This window comes from Rhinolophus hipposideros, assembly GCF_964194185.1.
Source record: "Rhinolophus hipposideros genome assembly, chromosome: 6".
In the NCBI taxonomy this organism is placed as follows: domain Eukaryota; kingdom Metazoa; phylum Chordata; class Mammalia; order Chiroptera; family Rhinolophidae; genus Rhinolophus; species Rhinolophus hipposideros.
The window spans coordinates 8,603,592-8,627,269 of NC_138052.1; the positions used below are offsets into that span (position 1 = coordinate 8,603,592).

Here is a 23,678-nt window from a genome sequence, read left to right on the forward strand (position 1 = left end):
ACTCAAATGTGCTCATCAGATTGCACCCCAAAGAGGGGATTCTGACATGAGGAGAGCTTGGGACTACACCTGGATCTGGTATGCATGGCTCTCAGCAAATCAACTTAGGTGTTCAGACCAGATTGCAGAAAGAACAGGCAGATAATGACTGTAAGACAGCAAACCCTGCCCACGCCTCCACCCCCAGAGAGACAACAAACAAACAGCCAGTAAATGCCTCACCATTAAACATGTCTTGGTGAAGGTGGGATAGTCAATTTTGACACTGTTGAGAAAAAATACTGCCTAATTTCTGTTCAAATGCTCCTAATTTACAGTCCAGGTTCTCATTAACTACTGTCAAGGAAGAAGCAGATAGACAAAATAAATTATGAAAAAATTACTTTTTTAATGTACAAAAAAGACGTATTTACAAGTTGAGCATGTCATCTCAATTCATAGCATGTAGAAAAAGCTAAAAATGCTTTGGAGATATAAATTCGGCTGGATGATTCATGTCGAGTTATGTTCAGGGATGTCTTCTGTACAGACTATATACAGGCTGGGAATGGCTAGTGAAGTCCGAGCTCAGGGAGGGAACGGCCACCAGAGCCCAGACCCCTGGTCCTGTCCCAGGGCTGTTATGTGGACTTGGTCTTGACTTTGGACCCTGACAAAGCATTTGGTGTTCTGAATGCACAGGGCCCAGGTAAGGTGCTGGCCTTCCTCCGCCTGAAACCAGGATCATGGTCAGCAGCAGGCTCATGGCGGTGCAGTTGGCTTTGGCAAGGTTGCCATAAATTCCACATGGGAATAGCGTGGGCTTTGTATGTGTGTGTGGTGGGGCAGATGCACCAATTCACCCTGCAGTGTGTTCGGAAACAATGTCTTCTGACACCAGTTTCAAATTCCATTTGGAGTTGGTGCTTGGTCACACTGAACAGGAAAGTTCAGTGACGGTCCCTCAGAGTCCCTGGAATCAACTGCTTTACCCTCCCGCCCCCACCAAAAACACCATGCATGTCATCATTCTCTGAAATGAACAAGAGGACAGAGGGAAGGGAATCCAGAAGTTACCGGGACTGCATGTTGTGGCTTGGCGTAGACCACTGGGCTGCTGGTGAGTGGACAGCACGGCCTGGAGGAACCTAAGCAGAGGCTGCTATTAGGCCCTGGGGTTTCCCATGGTAAAGTGGGTGGACAGTGCACTGGAGAAACAGAATTGGGTAAACATGTGACTTCCTCTTCTTACCGGAAACCACCAGGGCGGCCTGAGGCTGGGCCCCATGTGCACACTCACTTTCTCAAGGTCCCATCCTATGCTTGGCTGCCCTCCGTCCATCCCTAACCCACAGCAGCTCCAGCAGCCCCGAGGTATTTGGAAACAAGTGTTCTTTTCAGGCAGGGCTACATTCTACATGCATGAACACTGTAAACACGGTCTGGAGAGGCCAGGGTCGTTTTGGGGCATGCCCCGAGCACTACAGTTTGTTCTTTCCTTTTTTCTGGCAAGATTTCCATACTTTATTCATTCATATACACTTGGACAGTCTGCCAGTTGCAAACTTGGCTTTGCAGGGTAGAGATGCCAGCTCTACCAAACCTGGAATCAGGGTGTGCTTCTGAATCACCTAGGTAAAATCTTGTTTTCCTCTGCGGCAGGGGACGTTAGAGGCCTCAGGAATTAAGCTGCACAGAATTCCAGTGGTCCAGCAATTCCTTTTCCTTGCAGGTACCAGAATGAGAAGCTTATCTTCCTGGATTAGTATATTCAGTATGACTTTCAGATTCGAACCCAAATGTGGTTCCTTTATCTTCTTTCCTTGTATACTTGGAAAGCCTTGGCCAATGCAATCCCTCATTAGCCAAATGACAGAAGCAAAGAAGCCAGAGCAGAGTGGTCCTATAAACACCAAAGGCGGGAAGTACTGTGTAAACGAGTTTTTCCTGTTGAGATATTTTTTTCATGTTCTGAAAAATAATCCAAAAGAAGACCAGACAGGAAGCACATAAACTTGCCCGTAGAGCATCTGTGGTCTGAACCCAGCCATTGGCAAACTCCCTCAGACCTATTAATACTATTTTGGAAGAAGACGCAATGGATGACAGCCCCATGCTCTGGGAATGGACGGTTCCTCCAGATCCGCTCAATGCCAGGGGCGGGGTCTTAGGTCATCATGTTCAGGAACTTGCTCTCCTCGGCCAGACTGGTGAGCATAGAGCTCATGTCCCCAACGGCCATGTTGCTGATGCCCGTGGGGATGGAGGGCAGAGTCAGGGAGCTCCGTGGAGTGGTGAGGCGGGAGGAGCTCTGGGAAAGGCTGTGCAGGAGGCTTGGGCTCAGTGTGCCCGAGAGCAAGCTCGAGTGATCGCCATCATCCATGATGGCGTCGAAATCAATCTGGGGGGGCTCCAGCAGCTGGGAGTCCACAGTGCTGGATACCTGGTTGACTCCTGGTGAGGGCAAGGGCTGGGGCTGGATGCTCTCCGGGCAGGCCTGTGGCTGCGGTGGCTGAGACCTCATGATCTGGCAGCCTACTTGGTTCTCCAGGCCTCCGTTCTGTTCATACATATGGATCTGGCCATAGTAGTAGAGCATACTGTGGTCCTGGGCCCCACCTGTGTCCTGTGGGGGCAGCTGAGGAGGCAGGGACACCATGGTGCCCATTGCTCCCTTGGGCACAGACTCTGCCATCGCCTGGTTGGCTGACACAGCAGCCATGGCATGACCAGTGGCCCTGGCATAGGCCAGCTGCTGCCCAGCACGTACCCCACGGTGGCGTCCAGCAGGGCTGGGCTCTGGGGGTGGCCGAGGTTGCACTAGGCCAAAGCTTGATCCAGCCAGCCCCACTGTGCCCTGCTGTTGCTCCATGAAGCCAGGCTGGTGGGAAGGCGGAAGGCTGGTGCCCTGGCGGTAGCCTTCCTGGCTCACGGAGGTTGCCAGGTGATGGCCCTGGTGTGGGTAGCTCTGGGCTGGGTGAGGTGGCACCATCCCAACCAGGGTAGAATTGGGGACCCCAAGTTCCCTGCGGCTGCTACCCATCATGGTGGGGTTGGGAGCAACTTCCATTTGCTGGGGGAGCCCCAGGTGACCTGGCTTGGCTGCCAGGTTGCTGCAGGATGGGGGGAACTGGTTCAGGGTCCCACCCATGGTACTGGAGCTCAGCTGGGGGTGGCCTTGGCCATAGCTGCTGTGGGGGCTCACAGTGGTGGTCATGCTGGGACACTGGCCACCTGGTCCTGGCTGCCGCAGCTGCTGCATATAATTTACCCTGGGTGCTGAGGGGGCTCCGCTGCAAGGCTGAAGGTGTGGCTGCGTGCTGTCCAGCCCCCCGGGGTTGGGCTGTAGGCCTTGCGGACTGTAGCCTGGGTACTGACCAAAGGCCGGCTTCTGCTGCACCACTGCCAGATTGCCCTGAGGAAAAGGTGAAGCCTTCGCCTGGCTGGCCAGGGCGTCCATGGTGCCCGAGCTCACCTCGTTCCACTGCACAGGCATGCTGTTTTTGTTCAGGCTGGAGGGGGCCCCGTAGCCCAGCTGGCAGCCTCCCAGCACAGGGGAGTCCGCAGCCACCATCCTGCGCTGGCTGGGCACTTTGGGGTGCTCAGAGAAGCAGGTGCTTTCCGGAGGACGGGCCTGCGGGGCGCTGTCGTGCCCGGCGCCGCCGGCGTGGGCCTTGATGTACTGCAGCACGTCATCGGGCAGCACAAGGTCGTCCTCGGGCAACACGAGACCGCCCTCAGGCGCCATGCCGTCTGTCCCCGCCGCCGCGGCCTCCATCGCCGCGTTCTCGCAGATGCTGGGCGGCCGGGGAGAGTAGGCCCCGCGGGCCAGGCTGCCGTCGGCGCCGGCGGGGCCCTGCAGGCGGAGGCCGCGCCTGTCGGCGGCGCAGGGAGGCAGCGGAGCCGGGGTCACGTCGTGGGCGCTGTGGAAGCGCTGCACGCGTGGGGGCGCCAGGGCGTCCGGCCTTCTCACCGGGTCACTGGCGCGCCGCGCCCCACCCCCGGGCGCTTCGTGGGGGAAGGCGGGCGCAGGCCCCGCGCAGCCATAGGCGGGCCCGCCGCTGCCCCGCCGGGGCCCCAGGGCGCGCTCGGGGGCCTCCAGCAGCGCCAGCCGGGCGCGCAGGCCCCCGCGCTCCAGCCCCGGCAGCGGGGTGGGGGGCGGCCCGCCCGTGGCCGCCGCGTACCGGGCCCGCAGGCTGTACTGCTGCGCCGGCGTCAGGCTGAGCGGCCCCGCGCCGCCGCCGCTGCACTGGCTGGCCTCGCTGGAGCGCCGCGACGCGTCCGTGGAGATGGGGTCGTAGGAGTCGGCCGAGCTGGCGTGGTGCTGGCGGCCGGCGCCCATGGGCGAGGCTTCGCTGGAGCGGCGGCTGGACAAGTACGGGGAGATGCCCGAGGAGCGGCGGCTCACGGTGTAGGCGGAGCTGACCGTGCTGGTGGAGCTGTCGCGGCGCTCCTGCAGGTGGCTCAGCACGGTCACGTCGCTGGGAGACAGCTCGGACAGCCTCGGGGTGGGCAGCAGTCCGACCGGCCTGCCACTTCCGCCGCCGCTGAAGTTTTCCAGAATGGAGCCTGTGGGAAAGGAGGGGGTCAGCCTGGGCTGGGGGCGTCGTGCTCTGCCTGCGAGGAGGCTGGCGGGCTGTGTGCTTGGAGCCTTACAACAGAGCCTGGCGCGCAGGTGGCAGGCACACCACCAGTGATTTCTGAATGGAAGGAGCAAGGAAGAACGGTAAGTGAGCAAATGGTGGCCCTTATCGCTGCTGAGGGTGGGGAGGCAGAAGGCAGGAGGCCGCATCCCACTCTTGGCTCTCCCCCTGCCTGGCTGGCCCTGAATTCTCATTATGTCTGGTCCTCCGTTTTTCCAGTTGTGGATACGATGTCCTCCCCATACGACTGAGTTCCTGAAAAATGCCTGGGAGAGCCCTGACCTCAGCCTCCCTGTCCCATCATCATCCATGGATGGGTACTGCCAGGTGGGCTCCTGGGGACTGGGTTTACTGGGCAGGCTGCTTCTGGGGACGGTCCAGAGACCCATGCCCATGGAAGGGAGGAAAGGCAGCAGAGTGGGCAGGGAAAAATGAGCAGTGACACAAGCCCAGTGACAGCCTCGCTGAACTCATGGGGAGCTCTGGGCCTTAAACAGCCTTTACACCTCTGCAGAGACCAGCCATTAGATGGGGGCCACCTGGGAAGGGGTGACCTTGGGTGAGGCAGCTGTCAGCAACCCAAGTGATGTCTGCAGAGAGGTGAAGGCCACCTACCAGCAGTTCCTTCAACAGCTGAGTCAACAAGTCCTCCCTTCAGGGGAGAGCTGGGTGGTGCACCGCAGTGTCCCTCTCTTAATAAGCCCGTCCTATGGTCCATGCTGGGCCATCAGTCCCCGGAGGGCAGCCCAGAGGCTAAGTGCCCCAGTGTGTCCGGTGCCCAACACACTGCTGGGCACAGGGCCAGCACGCAAGAAATGCTTGGTGAAGCCGCCTTCTATCTCCAAGCTTGACCAACACCTCCTGAGGTTGAACACAGGGCTGCCTCTGCCATGATGTCCTCCCTGCCCTTCCCTAGCTGACGTGCTTTCTGCCTCCTCCTCCCCACTCTACCCTGACCTCTGTCCTTGGTGCTATTTGGCTCATTCTTAGGGCGACTGCGCATCGGTTCATGGTCTTCTAACTGTATGCCCCTTCTAACCACAGGGACCAGGATTCGATCACTCCTGCCTGGGGCCTTTGTCATAGTGCCCTCAGCAGGTGCTTGATAAGTGACTGAACGACTCATTACAAAGAGGATGGTGTGAGCAGGGTCTGCCTGTTCTTAGGGGGATACAGATACAGCATGGTGCAGTTGAAAGAGCAAGGCTTTGCAGTCACTGAGGCCTGGGCTGAGTCTCCGCTCTGCCACTGATCTGAGTGACGCACTTTCACCTGCTGAGCCTCAGTTTCCTAACCATGAAATGGGCTGGTAGGATCCCATCTACTGTGGGCATTCAGTGAGAAGACACGTGGTGCTTCCCGAGGCTCTCTCCCTCCCCAGCCAACACACCAGGGTGTCCACTCACCACTTCCCGGGAGGGGAGGCAGCTTGGTGTTCCGGGTATGTGGAGCCGGTCCGGCCCATGAGCAGGAATCCTTGAGTGACTTGAGCTTCTCCTTCTTGAGCTGCTCTAACCGGTGCATGGCGGTCAGGTGTTGGCGCAGCTGCAGGCCACCCGCGGAGGGGGTGGCCAGGGCTGAGGCGTCCGCCCCTGGGGGCGTGTCATCCAGAGCTGTCAGGTCTCCCAGGCTCCCAGGCCCTGTCCCTGGCATGTCCACGCCACTGTCATTGTTGGGGGCACTGCCCAAGGGAGAGGGCTCGCTGCTGCAGGATGACTGGGCCCCGGGGCTGGACTGACACAGCTGCAGGGGATGTGGTGAGAAGGTGACGACTCAGGTGTGAGAACCCCCCTGGCCCCACACCCACAGCTGCACCCAATCCGCACCAGAGCACACTCAGAAGCCAGAAGGAGGCTGTCGTGTGGTGGAGCTTTCAACATGGCGCTTCTCTAAACCTCGGCTTCCCAAATATAAGACGGACCTGAACTGTCTGCGGGACAGTGTTAGCGGATGGATGGAAAACATCCGGCATGTTGAAGGCACCCAGTAACTGTCAGCCCCCTTTACCCCAGCCCTTCCCCCTGGCTCTCCTAGCTGGCGTCTCGGCCGGAGCCCTGCTTGTTAAACTTTCAACCTGTGGACACTTTGAAGCGGTGCCCCACAGAGGCCACCACAGCTGCGTGAAGTTGACACAAAAGACGGTACTTCAGCATTCCTCACACCGCAATGTGCTGACGATGAAGCGAGGAACAGTGAAAGCCTGTGACTCGGTGCCTTCTCAACAGGATAGAGGCAAGTTGTTGGAAAAGGAAGACGAGCAGGGCGGTAGAACTGCTGGACGCAGACCATACCTCAGTGGCCACCAAAGCAGCCCTCCCTCTGGGTCGGGGTGGAGTGGGGCTGAGAGTTCCTGGCACATGTGTGCAGTACAGAACTGCACAGAACCTGGGACCTGAGACCAAGTGAGGCTTACTGCGGATGTGGCATGTCTGGGTTCATTTCTAGGCTGAATGTCCCCAAATTCCAGACCTTCCCTTGGCAAGCTGCAATGCTCCATCCTGCCCGTGGCACCATCACCGTATTCCTCACCTTGGCACTCAAGGTCAGTCCTGCATCCTCTGCAGCCCTAACTCACACCGCCACTCTGCCCTGTCCCTCAGGCAGGCTTGGGCCCCACCACTGGCTCCTGCATCTGCCAGCTTGACCCTTTCTGCCAGCCTTTGCCTGTCCTGACGGTCCCGCCTGCAAGCGCCTGCTGTCTACCCATCCACATTCACTTTCCCGCATCCTGACAGGCACCCAGCCCGCCCTCACTCACGCCAGACCACCCCCACCCCCACCGGCTGCTCGGCTCACCTCAGTACCGTCTATCCTTAGGGGAGGTACAGTCAGGAAAAAGAGGTGGAGACAAAGAACAGGTGGTTAGAACAAAAGGAGTGGAGGCCAGAGGGGCGAGGACGCAGTGACAGCACAGAGGTGAGGGGACCAGCTGCTGGGAAAGGCAGACACACCTGGAACCACCCCCGCCCCGTTGCACACTGACCCCTTGGGGGCAGGAACCCCCATCGCTTAAAGCCTGCTCAGCAGAATGGGACCTGGCACAAGACAGGTTCTACACGAGGCCTGGTGAAGGGAGGAAAGTGGAACCGGAGACAGGAGGCACATCACGCCTTAGAGCGGGAAACTCCGGGCGGAGCGCACAGCGGCGGCTGGGATGGGAATGGCCCCGTCTGTGGGCCTGGCTTCCCGCAGGGCGGGGCCTGGGGCCTGCGCTTACCCCGGAGCTCTCGGTCTTGATGGCCTTGATGTGCAGGCGGTCCTCCCCGGCCCGGCTGCTGCCGCCGGCCTCCGTGCTGTCCTCGGGGCCGCGGCCGCCGGGCTCGGCGCCGGCCTCACTGTCCCCGTTCTCCTTGAGCAGCGGGGCCCGCAGGTGCACGTCGTTGCGCTGCTTCTTGGTGACGTGAGCATCTGGGCCATGCACGGTTTTCACGTGTTTCCGGAGAGAGCTGGGGTCCGTGTACCGCTTGGTGCAGCCTGGGATCTTACAGATGTAGGGTTTCTGGGAAGAGAAGCAGGCGCTGTTAGGAACGGGACGCAAAGGCAAACTGAGAACGGGCGCTCCCCGTTCTCCTGAGGCCACGCCACTTCCTTTGGCAGAGCCTAGCGGGCACAGTCGGAAGGTGCTCTCTAGATAGAGCCACACCAGCCCCAGGCCTGCGAAGGCCTGCCTGCCCCACCAGCCTCGTCTGCCGCCTTTTCCCGCAGGTAAGCAGGTGGTTCAGGGCGCCCCCGCCACAAGCTGGGGACATAGATCAGAGACTGCAGAGGGAGGGGGGACACAGAGCCTGGCGTGATGACAGTGCTGCCTCCACGGTGCTGGGGTGTTTGATATCAGCGTGAGTGTGTTACCTGCCATACCTGTGAGACAGCGCTAGAATCCTGAGCTCTGATGAGGAAAGACTCGGTCAGAGAGGCAGAGAAACTGGCTCAGACTCCTGGCACAGGATGAAAAGCCAGGGTGTCTGACCCGCAGTCCTGAGCTCATATACAAATACACCCCACACCCATACACACACACGCACACACACGTGTGTGCACTTTCACTCGTGTACACACCTAATACATCCAAGCACCCCCCACAATACACACATGTACACCCACACCCACATACATACACATACTAACACACACACACACACACACCCCTTTCCAAGGCCGGCTCTTGTCTATAGAGACTCTGAGAGGTTCAGATACCTTTGGGGATTCTTCTAACTTCTTACAAGCATTGGAGCAAGTCCCTTTGGGGTTGAAAATGGATCTAAGCTTTTAGAAACACTCTTTCCTGAGTCTACCTGATCGGCTGGGCTGGGAACGGGAGGCAGGTACAGCAAACACCTTGGGCTCCCGGCGACTTCCCTCCTTGGCCTCTCTCAGCCCTGCCAAGGGCTCTGGCTACCTGGGGAGACAAAGGCTACTCTGTGTCCCATCAGCACACCTGACAGGACCTGGCAGCACTAGTGGATAGAACATGTCTTTGCCAGCTGCCCAGGCCATGGGGGCAGGGACCTGCCACTAGGTGCTGAGCTCAGCAGTGGGGCGGTGGTGGGGAGGGGCACCTGGCACCTGGCCTACAGATGTGTAGAAGCCATGGGGTGACGCGTGTATGCCTGTGTCAGTAGGACATGCGCACGGCCTGTGCACACCCTGCAGGGTACCTCATTGGAGTGGGTGCGGTTCTGGTGCTTGGCGCGGTCCGAGGCGTTGGAGAAGGCCTTGTTGCAGCCCTCGTGCTCACAGACATATGGCTTCTCCCCAGTGTGGGACCGCAGGTGTGTCTTCAGGTTCTCCAGGCGAGAGTAGGCCTTCGAGCAGCCCTCAAACTGGGAAGAGGCGGGTTTGGTCAGAGAGCACCCCAGACCCAACGCAGGAGCCTGACCTCAGGTGGAACCCTGCCCCCTGCCCAGCCTCTCATCTGCTCCACCCCTCATAAAGTACATACAGGAGTATGTACTTTAACAATGACATTTACCTTCCATTCTGATTATAAAATTGACATATGGTCAGTCTAGAAAACTTGGAGAAGACTGCAAAGTACAGAGGAAAATGAAAACCATTGCCTGCCCAGGGACAGCCACAACGGACACACTGTTAAGTCTCATTCTGGTGGCTTTGCAACTCATCCCCACACATCTTTTTATAGACCAGAATTGGGGACATATCCATTATTTAGTTATGTATTCCTTTTTGCTAACATCAACAGCACATTGTGAGACTCTTCCCATGTCATTAAACCCTCTTTGAAAATATTACTTTTAACTGTTTTCCAATACTCCTCCCTGATGAGAACTTTTCTGTGCATCAAAACGTGCTGAGAATGAAATCCAGAGGCCTCCACGGCCTTGAGCGAGCCGGCTCCGCTCACCCTCACTCTGGTCATGCTGATCTCTTTTGAGTTCCTTGACCCCACTCAATTCTTCCAGGCGTGTGGGGCCTTTGCACACCTGGTCCCCTTTGGCTAGAACCTTTCCCCCACCCCCACCCACCCTGGCCCTGGACTGGCTCCCTCTGTATCAATCTTTTAGGTCATCTCCTCTAAGAGCATTTCACTGATATTCTTAATCATAATAATTACCCATTTCCCTTTATGCTCCCTAACACAATTTATAATGATCTTAATCATTTTGTTATCTGGCCTTCCCACGAAGACACAAGCTTCATAACAGCAAGACCTTTTAGGTCTTATTCATTTCTGTGTTGCTAGTATTTAGTGCCTGATGAAAAGAAGCATCTTTTGACACTTAGGAACATTTTTAGGAAGGAAGGAAGGAAGGAAAGAAGGGAGGTAGGGAGGAAGGAATGAAAGAGAGTGAGCAGCAGGGAGTGGGGGAAGAATGTCACTGCAGGAGGTTCTGTACCTATTCCACAGGAACTGCAGCTGCATCCAATGGACCTGTGAAAATTGCCCTCAGAACGACAGTAAACCCCAGCAGGAAGTGTCTCATTCTCCACATCCTCTCCTTTCTTCCTGACCAGTCTGATTGAGCACACTTGGCTCCAAATGCCTTTTATCTGTTCCTGCAATTCACAGTTCATATCACTGGGCTGTGGTTTGCTACCACTCAAGATTAAGAAAATAACTTCCTGCAGAGGATCCAGAAGAGCCAAAACAGTCTTGCGAAAGGAGGATACATTTGGGGGATTGACACTTCCCACTTTCAAAAGTTACTATAAAACTATGGTAATCAAGATTGTGTGGTACTGGTATAAGGACAAACACAGAGATCAATGGAACAGAAGTGTGAATTCAGAAATAAACTCATATATTTATGCCAATTGACTTTCGGCAAGGGTGTCAAGGCCATTCTTTGGGGGAAAGAATAGTCTCTTCAACAAATGGGTTTGGGATAACTGTATAACCACATGCAAAAGAATGAAGTTGGACCCTTACCTCACACCATGCACAAAAATTAACTCAATGTGGATTAAAGACCTAAGTGGAAGAGCTATCCTATAAAATTATGTATGAATGTATATGTAAAATATTTATATAAAACTATATATTTACAAACTATAAAACTCACAGAAGAAAACATGGGTAAATCTTTGTGACTTTGGATTAGACAATGGTTTCTTATATATGACACCCAAAACACAATCAATTATAATATTGGACTTTATCAAAATGAAAAAATTCTGTGCTCCAAAGGAAAACTATCAAGAAAATGAAAAGAAAATCCACAGAATGGAAGAAAATATTTGCCAATCATATATCTGATAAGGGTCTAGCAGAACTACTACAATTCAACAATAAAGACAAATAACTCTATTTAAAAATGGAAAAAAAAATATTTGAGTAGACATTTCTCCAAAGAAGATCCATTAAAAGGTCAATAAGCCCATGAAAAGATGCTCCATATCCTCAGTCATTAGGGAAATGCTAATTAACACCATAACGAGAGGCTGCTTGACATCCACTACATGACTGTGATCAGAGGACAGGTAAGACGTGCCGACAACGTGGAGAAATCAGAACCCTCACGCATTGCTGGTGGGAATGTAAAATGATGCAGCCTGTTTGGAAATCAGTCTGGCTGGTCCTCAGAAAGTTAAACATAGAGTTGCCATATGACCCAGCAATTCTACTCTAGGTACATACACAAGAGAATGGAAAATAGGTCCACACAAAAACTTGTATACAAATGTTCACAGCAGCATATTCATAATAGCCAAAAAGTGAAGACAATGAAAATACTCACCAACTGAAAAATGGATTAGAAAACTAGAATCTATCCATACGATGGAATTTCATTTAGCCATGTAAAGGAATGAAGTACTGATACATGCTACAACATGGATGAACCTTGAAAACATGCTAAGTGAACAGAGACACAAAGGCTCCAAGTTGTATGATTCCATTTTTATGGACTGTCCAGAATAGGCAAATTCAGAGACAGGAAGAAGATTAGTGGTTGTCAGGAGGTGGAGGAAAGAGAGAACAGGAAGTGACTGCTAACAGGTATGGGGTTTCTGTTTGGGATGATGAAAATGTTCTAGAATTAGCTAGGAATTCACAATTATGTGAATATACTAAAAATCTGTATGCTTTTTTAAAAATGGTAAACTTTATAGTATGTAAATTTTATCTCATTTAAAAATAATTTGCTAACGGGGTGGCCGGATGGCTGAGTTAGTGAGAGCGCGAGCTCTGAACAACCTGGCTGCCGGTTCAATTCCCACATGGGCCAGTGAGCTGCGCCCTCCGCAACTAGACTGAAGACAATGAGTTGCCGCTGAGCTTCCAGAGGGGTGGCCAGAGGGCTCAGTTGGTTAGAGCATCAGCTCTCAACAACAAGGTTGCTAGTTCAATCCCCGCACGGGATGGTGGGCTGCGCCCCCTGCAACTAAATATTGAAAACAGCAACCTGACTTGGAACTGAGCTGCGCCCTCCACAACTAGATTGAAGGACAGGGACTTGGAGCTGATGGGCCCTGGAGAAACACACTGTTCCCCACTATTCCCTAATAAAACATTAAAAAATGAATAAATAAAAATAACTTGCTAACAAAGGTAGCATATTTTATTGAAGCCTGGACAGCACCGATTTCAAGACAGCCTGATTTCAGAGGTATTAAAATGAGAACACAATGTATGTCTTGGACTCTATGAAATATGGCAGTTCACAAAGAGTTCCAAGAGGTTTCAGCTGCGGACACATCAGTTCCCCATTGGACCAACTCCCCCTTTAAAGAGGGAGAACTTTGGATGTTAAAAAGAATGTCTCACTAATTACAGTCACAGATCCTATTAACTCCATAAGGGAGGCTGTCTAACAGGTCTTATCTTTGTGTTCACTAAAAAAATCAATACCAAAAACCCAGAGGGATTTTTAATCCATCATGGCTCAAGTGCATCACCAATGAAGCTTTTCTCCGTGCAGAGCAGACTGCAGGGTGATACCGAGCCAGCCCCTCAGCCTGGGGTTACCCAACCACGTGAACTGTGGGGGTACAGCCGTGCTTTGGGATTCACAGTCACACAGCCCGAGCCACAGAGACACTGGCACGCCCTGCCGCAGTTACGCACCCTGAGAAAGAGTAACTCAAAGTTCTGGGACAGCAGACAGAGGAGGGGCCTCGAGGACCAAGACAGGCAGAGTCTCAGGGCAGGAGGAGACAGGATGACCCACTGGCAAGGTTTCCTGGGGTCAGCCATGTCCAGCACAACCCACACCACCGGCCCACACGGCCGGCCCTACAGATGCTGTGGGGAAGGGCAGTGCCCCGGGCCACTCACCGTGCACTTGTGGGGCTTCTCGCCCGTGTGCCGGCGCATGTGCACCACCAGCATGTACTGCGCCTTAAAGGGCTTCTGCTCCCGCGTGCAGGCCTGCCAGCGGCACACGAACTCCTTCTTCTCCCCGTGGATGTGCTCGTTGTTGATGTGCTGTCAGGAAGAAGCCCACGGACGGGTGAGCCCGGACCCCCACCCCTCCAGACTGCACCTAGTATGTGCAGACCACCTCCCCAGAGACCATCACCCACCCAACAAGACCACATGGGTGTGCCGAGCCACACCTCCTCATGAGTCATCCTTAGTGGCTGTTACGTGAAGACCTGTGTGTTACTGTCTCGCATGCATTTTCCAAGCAGTCCTCAAAGTGACCATCTATGATGGTCAAAGGCACCCTGCTCACCCCAGGCTGGGCTCCGGGCTCCGGTCTATGGAGAATGGGTGGCCATGATGATGCCCCTGGGCTGCGAACAGTAGGCACTAATTCAATGCAGCGAGGCAGACATGTACATCGTAGGAACATGACAAGCATCTTCCGCACTTGCCTGATTATCCCAGGGATTTTTTAAAATTCAATTTTGCATTATAGATGGAAACGTAAATGTATCCTCATTTCTATTTTTGAAAAGAACCCATAACATGACGGTTTTATCCCCTTTTTCACAAAGGCCCACTTTGTTAAGCGGCCTGCCCAGGGTCGGGGCAGTTAGTGTGGGAGGAGTGAGATTCTGACCCTGTCAGTGGGCTCCGGGCACAGTGCAACGCTGCCCATGGGACAAAGTGGCCGAGGGGAGGGAGTGAGTCGGACAGCCGAGGACGGTGTGACGGGCCCGGCAGCACAGCTGTGCTAGCCCTGGGGGTCAGGCAAGCGGGTCCATCTTGGGGAGCCGGGGAACTGCATAGCAAGCAGCCTTCCCTGGAGAGGGGTCCTTACACCCAGCCAGCCAGCACTGCCCTGGCCAGGAACGTGGGGCTAACTTTTCTATTTTTCCCACTCCCTGCACCCACATTTTCTGGCCTCTGTCCTGGTCCGTCACCTGTGTGACCCCCAGAGTAGCTGTTCCTGTGATGTGGAACCACAGGCACTGAGGCCAGGTAACAGAGCAAGCAGTCCCAGGTAGACCCTTAGGATTTGTAGTCACTTGCTTTGATTATTTAACTGAAGGCTGCAGTCCTCACTGGAGCAGCGGTATTGCTACCTCTGTGCCTGGGATGTGTTGATATGTGTGTGGGGCCTCTAAGACTTTTATGTCCCTAATCTTTTGGGTCATTTATTTACCTGGGGAATGGAAACAGGTGGTTATTAGTGACTCACACAGTAGAGTGAAAGAGTACTCCTGCTTCCTCTCCCACTGGGGCTTCTCTCTAGAGGCCACCAGGGAGCCTCCTCAGGTCCCACCCAAGTCCCACGCTTCCCCTTCCATCACCCTTTTGGTTCAAGGTCATGTCCTGCCGGTATTTGAGTCAGGTTAGGCTTGCTTCCCCACAGGGATGGGGAGAGTGGAATGCTCAAGTCTTGGACGCCAATTCTCTCCAGTCCCATCCCCTTTCTTCTCTCTGTTCTCAGTTCCCTTTGCTCTTTTATTTGCTCTCACTCCCGTCCTACATTCTCTAGACCGACCCTGTCCAAAGCAGTGGCCACTCGCCCCTTGTGCTTTGAGCCCATGAAATGGGGCTGGTCCCAACTAGGATGGGCTATAAGTGTAAACACACCTGTTTCAAAGACTGAGAATGGAAAAGAAAAGGATGTAAAACAGTTCAATAATGTTGTTTCATATTGATTACGTGTCAAAATGGTAACATTTTAGATCTATTGGGTTAAACAAAATGTATTATTAAAAGGAATTTCACCTGCTTTCCTTTTGTTCTTTTTCACGTGTGCTCCTACACAATGTCGAATTACACACGTGGCTGGCAATCGTGGCTGGAGTGTCTTTCTGCTGGACAGTGCTGTTGTAATCTTGCAACCTACAGGCTGTCTGAGAGCTGAGCAGCCAGCACTGGCAGCCCTCACTCTGAAAGGCAGGGGCCCGCCAGGCCCTCACGCTCTGAGATCACGCACACAAATGCCAGCACGGCAGCAAGTGAATTCTATTACAGTGCTTTGAACTTCCAGGGAAATCTTACCATATTAGCCTCACTTTCCAGTTTTAAAGCCTTTCAAATGATAGAAATGCATCCTGACAATGCCTTTCATTTTTTTCTTATTGGTTTACTTAGCAACAAATTGTTAATAATTGGCTGGAGGCTCCAGGTTGCCTGTGTACCTGCCGCCATCCATCTTCCCGGGGAGCAGAGGGACAGGCCGGGCAGAGGGGCCTGGCTCCACTCTCACCAGAGTCTGCTCTCACAGGGTCAGGTGGAGTCGATCACCTACGGCCACAGGGACAGTCTTGGGCACAGACAGAAGGCTGCAGCTGAAGCCCTCCTACCCATGTCTGAACCCCTCTACCTTTATTTAAGGAATTGCCTCCCTGCTCTTTGGGGCTGACCCACTCATCACTGAGCACATCTTTTACGTCCTGGTCTCCAACCTGCCTGGACCCTCTCCTGGGCCCACATGCTGTCCCCTCTCCCCTCTCCTAATGCAAGCTGATCTGTCACACAATTCATAGCTGCAATGCCCCTTCTTCATCTCAGCCTTGTTGACCCAAAGAGATGGTACAGGTTGAAAAATTATAGTTGATTCCTGAGGGATTAGATTAGACCCTGCTCCACAGGTTCTATGTCAGCTGCAATGGTTTGCTGGAAAATTTCAATCTCCTGGCTGAGAATTTGGGGAGCAAAACTCAAACACAAGAGAAATCAAGAGTATTTGGCAGCAAGTCGCACAAATGGAGGATTCAGAGGGAGTGGGTGGTATTCCAAATGCTGGGTTCACAGCGCTGGGGAGACCGAAACTCGTTTGGGATAGTTTCAGGATGGGAACTCTGTGTGTGTGTGTGTGTGTGTGTACTCTACCCAGCATTCGAGCTGCTGGTTTAGTGTGGGGGTTATCTTTACAGACACTTCTTCACCAAGGAGTGTGTATTGCGATGGGTAGAGGGGGAGGGCCGTGGTTATTTTTGAATTTAAGTTCTTTTCTGGACTGAGAAGAGAGAAACATCAGGCCTGGCATGGGAAACAGGGAGGAGGCAGGAGGGCGCTACCATGTATGAATACCACTCTCTGCTAAGCACTCATGTTGGTATCACATGCCGTCTCCACCGCCTGTGGGGTAGGAGTCACCCCAGCCCCCCATACAGGAGAAGAAGCTGAGGCTCACAGCAGTTAAGTCTCTTGTTCAGAAGTCAGTTAGGTGTGGTAGAGCCCAGTTTGAAGCCAGGTGTTCTGTATGCTGCGCCCCTGCTCCCGCTTTCCCACTGCAGCCGTAATGGACACTGCTGTACAACAGTTTATAGTGGGGACAGCGGAGCACACCCTGAAGGGTACCCCAGTCCCCACGGTCCTCTCCGCTCTCCTGATCGGTCAGTACCCAGGATATTTAAGCAGCCCCACTCAGATACGGGTATAAACACCCATCTGCCCCTGTGTATACTGGGTCTCTGGGAACAGTCTCCAAGAGGAAATTCCCAACTCCTTCCGCCGTAGGAGACACTTTCTGAAGGTTTCAGGGTCGGGTTTATTATTATCTTGTGGATGCTGGCTGGTTGCAACTTTTGCTAGGAAGCTCAAAAAATAGCTATGTGAATTATAGCTCAGAGGCCTGGGTTTTTCACGCTAACTTGACTCCTTCCTTCACTTTATTGTTCTATGCCCCCTAATTTTCTCATTTGCTGCTTTTCTTTTAATCTCTTACATGTACTACATCCATGTTTTAGACGCAGGCAGGGCATACAGCATCCTGCCTCCCACTGGCAGAGGATACGCCCAGGCGTCCTGCAGCCCCCTCCCCAGCCCTTCTTTCCGGCAGGAGGCTTGGAAGGCTGCAGGCTCCATGCGGTCTGGACCCCGCGCGGGCTTGGCCGGCCCCGGGCTGGGAGGCTTACGTGCACGAGCTGCTCCTGGGTGTCATACTCCTTGGTGCAATCTTCCCAGTGGCAGTTGGTCTCGTAGATGACCACCTCCGCCTCCTGCTTACACTCCTCCCTGTCCAAGTCGTCCTTGAGGTCGGCCAGCTGCTCCTGGGGGAGGAGCAGAGCACACATACCCACGTGAGCCTTGTCCAGCCCCCTGGCCCTGAGGGAAGGGTGCTGTTAGCCCTGAGCAGTAGGTGCCAAGGGCCTGGGTTGGTACAGGTGTGGAAATACACGCTTGCACACGTACATGCACACATGCATGCACACACGCGCTCAGCAGCTTCCTGAGCCCCTTTCCTCAGCTGGCTCCACCCATCACTCTCCCATCACATAGCTGTCCTGGGGCCCTTCTCCCCTCTGTAATGCCAGCTTGTCAACACCAAGGTGTCCCGTCACATCCCGGGTCAACTGACATGGCAAGGAAAATAGAAGAAAGCAGGGCACTGACTGTTGCTTATTTGGTTTGGTTTCCTGTGGGCTCCACAGGCTTGGGGATGGGGCATTTTTATTCACTGTGTATGGGGCTGCTCCTCCCTGGAGACAAGAGAAGTCCAACATGCACCTGGCCTGGCCCTTCAGCTCTCTCACTCTCGTACTGCCCCCTCCTCCCAGGGCACACAGCACCTGGTTTCACGCCCGGGACAACGCCCTGCACGTATGCTGTGCAGGGCGCATGAGCTCGGTGTGTTCTCCCAGCAGCAGTCTTCCCTGTAATGGACCTACAGCACGGCTGCTTGTATTCTTGTGCTACAGCTAGAAAAATAGGTTCAGGGAGGGGCTGACTCGCCCTCCCCAGGACACCAGTGCGTTTGTGGAGACCTGGATCTGGACTCAAGTCTCCTGAGCACGATAGGGGCCATGTGTGCCCCGTTCGAGGCCGCAAAGGAAAGGCCCCCAAGACAGGCCTTCACCTGACCACAGGTGCTTGGAATTCCTTTCAAGAGGACAAAACCTTTTCCTCCAAAACCAGCAACAGACTGAGAACAAACCCCCCAGGGCCACCTCCCCCCAGCTAACGCTGACAGAGCTGGCCAGGAGCAGTCTCCGAGCGTGGGACATGGGACAGGCTGGGAAGTACCAGGACCTGGGGGAAGGGAGAGACACAGACGCCCCAGGCTGGGAGCAAGGCCCAGAAGGACCTCCCGAGGAGGTCAAGGACCCCTCAATACTCCACTGGCCTGCTAGGCAGACTCGGAGCGAAGCTAGGCAAAGAGGCAGATGTTAGAGGGACATGCTTTACATTTCAGACTATCAACAAAATGGCAGGAATGCCCTGTCTTTCAAAAGAGCCTCTGGGGCAAACATTTATCACTCTCTCCCCATAGTCAAGGGCCCCACAAGCTCCAGACACTCAGTGAAGCAGAGGCCATACTCCCTCATCAGCCTCACTCCTTTCGCTGAGTCCATTTCTAGGGGTAGGAATCAACCGCACGACTCCCCACTGCTGGCTGGACTCCTGACCGACTTTCCCCGAGCACTGCAAGGGCTCCTGCAGGAGGGGCCTCGGAGAGCACCTTTCAATGAACGCACATGTTCTGAGAAGGAAAACAACGACGTGTTGTCCAAGAAGTCTCAGGCAGCACTGGGTCACATGAAACGGAAAAGTCCAGAAGCACCTCTGCCCGAATCTTCAGCAAAGAGGGGGTCGGGAGCTGGGGCCTCCTGACGCCCGCCTGCACTTTCAGGAACACTGGACAGGGGCTTATTATTCCCATAAGCTGCATACCCTGCTGATGTCAAAGGAGACCTGCCGAGGACCGTGCAGGGGCAGTGGGTGTGCTCGGGCCTCCAGATTCACAGCCGGGGGTCACCCTCGCTCACATTTGAGGGCTGAGGCAGAGAGGGTATTCATTGTGCTGCATTTTCTGCCAAGGGAAAGTTTGTTCATCCACTTTGCAAATGAGTCCAGCCACTGAATCAGGACACTGAGTGACACGGTGACAACCTGCTCATGATAAACAGCTTTCCTTCCACTGACACAAGTGCAGAACCAAGCTGGGTGGGAAGCAGGGCTTTGTGGGGCTCACCTGGGCTAGAGGGGGCGGGGCAGAGGGGCCCCTCGTGCTCAGCACTGCCTCTGCCCCATGCTCATTGCTCCTGCGTGTTTATCTCCCCAGGATAGGTGCCATCCTCATCAATTTCAACGGCCCCCGATGATGGCCGGCCTCGTGGAAACCATGCATCATGCTGAGATGCTGTGGCGTCAGTGAGGGGAGAAAAATCTGTCACAAACCCCTCTGTTTGCCTGACAATAACAGGACCCAATATTTCATAAAAATTAAGTGCTCAGAGCATGCCCGACGGCTTACAGGTTTGATAAAGGATGGTGTGGCAGACGCAGGGGGAAGGGGAGGGGAGGCCCCAGCACCCTTGGTGTCAAAGCTGGCGGCGGCAGTAACTGATGGGGACCAGGCCACCGTGAGGGACAGGCCTGGGGGCAGGAGGCTTGCCCTTGAGGTCGGCACTCACACTGAGCCCTTCCCGCGACAAGCTTCTGCTCTGGCGGGACCGTCTGGCTGCTGTCTTGGCGTGTTGGTACAAGTGGCAGGCTCCCCAGAGGGACCTGCACAAGGATCTCAGCCCGCAACACGGCTGTCCGGGGTTGGGGGCTACTCCATTCCTCACTTTCCCGCTAAGAATCATCTTCCCTTCCCTCCCCCCTCACCGCACCACTCATTCCCTCAAAAGTGCATTGAGTCCTTAAAAAATATGATTTCACAGCTACTGTGTGCCAGGCTCTGTGCAAACCCTGGTGACGTGGAACAAAACCAAGCACTTCTCCAAAGTGCTACCTCTGCAAAGCTCACCGTGCAGTACAGCAGGCAGACGAAGTGACCCAGGGGCTAGAGGGGTGTCTGCGTAGCTGCAAGTCCTACTATCCTGGAGGGTCAGGAAGGGCTGAAGTAGCAGTGAAGACAATGACATGGGAGATGGAATTCCAGGAAGAGGGAGCAATTGGACAGGAGCCTGAGCCATTCAGGGGATGTGAGCAACTCAGTTCAACTGGGGCTTGTGCTGCATGAGGGTGAGGTGTGGGCGGAGAGACTGCTGCAGCCCCATTCATTCATTCATTCATTCATTCATTCGGCATGTGTTTGATGAGCATGTAATGTGCAGGCTGCTGGGGACATGTCCGCCCTGTCCTCTCTGCTTCACACATTTACTCATTCATTCACGTAGGCAGCCAGCCGTCCATTCATTCCCCAACAGGGTCTCCGTCCCACATCAGCTGACCCAGAGGAGACGCGGCCTGGCCCGTCTGAGGATGTGAGGATGGCCAGCAGGTTACCTGTGTCAGGGTCAATGGGGAGGCTGGCCGCAGGCCCTCGGCCTCAGTCTTGACCTTGCTGCGCTTATGAATGACGATGGGGTTGACGGTGCTGCTTACAGCCGACTCACTGTTCTGCTTGTTCTGAGGGAGGGTGCACAGGAGAGCTCGTTACACGGGGCAGGGTGGGAACCCCAAATTCTATTTGGGCTTTACCTCTGGGGCCCTCCCTGCACAGACCATCTGGCCAACCCTTGTGTTTGAAGTTTGAGAAACTGAGTCCTCCCAGCTTGGTCCTCCAGCCAGGGGCACGGCCAGGAGAGCCCACAGCCTGGCCTGTCAGTACCTTCTTCCCCACTATCCATGGAAACGGAGCGGAGACCCTCTCTTTGGGAAATGCTGGGCAGCCGCACTGCTGACCTAACGGCTCCATGTCTCAGTCCTCCAGAGCAACGGCGGCTCTGGGCCTGAGGAGAACAGGGCCTGGCCAACGCAGGGAGCAGGCGAGAAGGGCTGGCTCCTCAGGACATGGGAGCTAGAGAGCTGTGGTATCAGGTGGTATGACAAAAAAAGACAGCTCCTGTCTAAGGGGAGACTCTAGGCTGCCGCTTGGAGCCCTGGGGTGGAGGAGGGCGTCCTGGAAGAGGGGCCACTCTAGAATGTTGTGGTGTTTTGCCTCTCAAGCATGTGGTCTTATCTAGGCTCTGCCCTGCTCAGTGGGTGGCCTTGGCAGTCATTCCACCTCAAGAATTCCCATCATGAGTGCTGAGTAGGATCTAGGTCTCCATGGGGCTCTGGGCACACATGAACTCATGTGTGTACACAGTGACCCAAGGTAGGTGGCAGATGCCACGTTGCAGACACATTAGCTCAGGCTGAAAAGTCAGCATCCAAAACACAGTCAAACCAATTCCAAAGCCTGTGCCCTTTCCACTATCTGCTACCGTCTCTATAACACAATTTCCTCATTTGCAAAACAAGACTTCATTCATTCACCAAATACTAATAGCACCTACTGTGTGCCAGGCACTGTGCGAACACGCCCAGGCATGACAAAGACTCACTGGAAAGGTCAAACAAGACGGTCTTTGGTAAACTCATGCTCTAAAACTAAACTGCAACATACTAATTCTTATCTATTAATGCATCCATTTCATACTCTGTGCATTGAGTGCTTACAATATGCTGGACTGTGAATTTTAGGGTTTTTCCATGTACTCATTGTTTATTAGACAGGCAGCTGTAGAACTGCGGCTGGGTGCTTGCGCATGGTGGGTGGGGCCCACCCGGCCATCGTCCATCCATCCACCCACCAACAGGCTCTCAGCCGCATGTCAGGTGACCCAGAGGAGATGAGGCCTGGCCGCAGCCTGAGGATGTGAGGATGGCATCCAGCTCAGGCCCTTTTCATCATGTGGTCTCTCTGCCCAGAAGGCATCCTACCAGACAGAAACGCACCGAGTCCTTTCACAAATTCCCCGTATGAGATGGCAATGATCAGCTCTCGTGAGGTTCAGAGGAGTGTCTGGTGGCCGCCCTCTGCTCCCTGTATCCACCTACCTGGGTGGCGTCACTCAGACAGTTGTTGCTGCTGCTGCTCAGCTGGGTGGGCGCGGCATTGATGGAGGTGAGGGCTATGGGCTGCTGGGCCAGGAAGGTGGGCGAGGGCTGGACCAGGGGTGGCGTGTGTCCGAAGGCCGAGCCCAGGCCCCTCTGCTGGCTCAGGATCTGCTGGTAGGCCACGGGGTTGATGGGGTGGGGGAAGGTGAAGGCTGGGCTACAAAGAAGAGCAGAGAAGGTGATGGAACAATGGCAGGGGTGGCAGAAGGGGACCTTGCTCAAGGATCAGGACGGGCACGTGCTAACCTCACTACTGCTTAACCTCACTCAAGAACCACCAATGGCTCCCCACTGCCTGCCATCTCAGACCCCACCTGCTGTGCTGAGCCCTCAGGCACTGCCCCAGGACGTAGCCTTCACACTGGCTGGTTGGCCTTCAGTAGACGCCAGGCTCCATCTCACCCCCACACCCTGGCCCTTCCCCACTCTGACACGTGAGATGCCTCTCTGCATTACTGCTCTCTATTGGAACCCTATTTGGCTTCTGATGCCGTTCCAATGCCCCCTCATCCAGGAAATGTGCCCTGAGCCCTCCAGCTCACATCGTCCTCGCTCTTTAACTGCTACAGCAGTTCTAGGCTCTCTCCTGCCGCCTGCCTATGAACCACTCTTTCCAGAACAGGGTACTGAGGAAATAACAGTGTGGCTTCCTCCTTGCTCTCTCTCAGATCGCTCGCTCCGAAGGCGGGAGGAGGGCGACCAGCCGCCATGTTGTGAGGATGCTCAGCAGCCTTGTGGAGAGGCTCCCGTAGGAGGAACTGAAGCTCCTGCCACAGCCGTGCGAGGGGCCATCTTAGAGACAGAGCCCCAGGCCCCGGCGTCCTCAGGTGACGACAGCTCTGGCTGACATCTGCACTGCGGCCTCAGGAGAGACCCTCAGAGCTGGTGTGAGATGATAAACGCTCCTTGTTTTAAACTGCTAGGTTTAGGAGTAATTTGTTAGGCAGCAAAAGATCACTAATGTGTTTATCACATCTATTTCTGGGTCCTTCTGACATTCGTAACACCTTCTGGCCTCTCTCAGGATGGTCAGGGGAAAACTAAGGGTTTCGGTCCGGCTGGCTGGGGTCTGAGTCCTTGGAACAGTCGAGGGCTGCACAGAGGGGCAGGGGCCAATAATGCTGACGCAGCTTGGGTGTGACCTGGTGTGGCCACAGTGCGAGGACTGCGCCAGCCAGATTCGCATGGCCCACGCCAGTGTCATGCCTTGTGTGGCCCCCAATGCTGGCCAATGGCCTGGCTGCTCCCTGACACCCGCCGAAATACTAGGAAAGTCACCTTTGATTTTATGATCAACTCATTCATGACAGGCCCAGGAAGTCTTACTTTTCACATCAGAAGTTGTGTTTGGGGCATGAAAACCGAGCACATGAAGACGTCCTCAAATGTCGGCACATTTCAATTTCCTCATTGTTGGT

At 54.5% G+C, this 23,678-nt stretch overlaps 1 protein-coding gene across 1 annotated transcript in view; it reads right to left on the bottom strand.

Annotated features, from left to right (window-relative positions):
• Window positions 1-371: 371 nt before the first annotated feature.
• Window positions 372-23,678, bottom strand: part of GLI2 (GLI family zinc finger 2) — a 240,939-nt gene continuing 217,632 nt past the window's right edge. The window contains exons 7-14 of the mRNA XM_081051718.1: window positions 22,201-22,417; window positions 20,662-20,784; window positions 17,343-17,477; window positions 13,357-13,506; window positions 9,278-9,442; window positions 7,840-8,121; window positions 6,029-6,365; window positions 372-4,548 (exon numbers count right to left, since the gene is read on the bottom strand). Of these exons, the coding sequence (XP_080907844.1) occupies window positions 2,147-4,548; window positions 6,029-6,365; window positions 7,840-8,121; window positions 9,278-9,442; window positions 13,357-13,506; window positions 17,343-17,477; window positions 20,662-20,784; window positions 22,201-22,417 (3,811 nt within the window). The 3' untranslated portion in view covers window positions 372-2,146. The remainder of the gene's footprint in view (window positions 4,549-6,028; window positions 6,366-7,839; window positions 8,122-9,277; window positions 9,443-13,356; window positions 13,507-17,342; window positions 17,478-20,661; window positions 20,785-22,200; window positions 22,418-23,678) is intronic.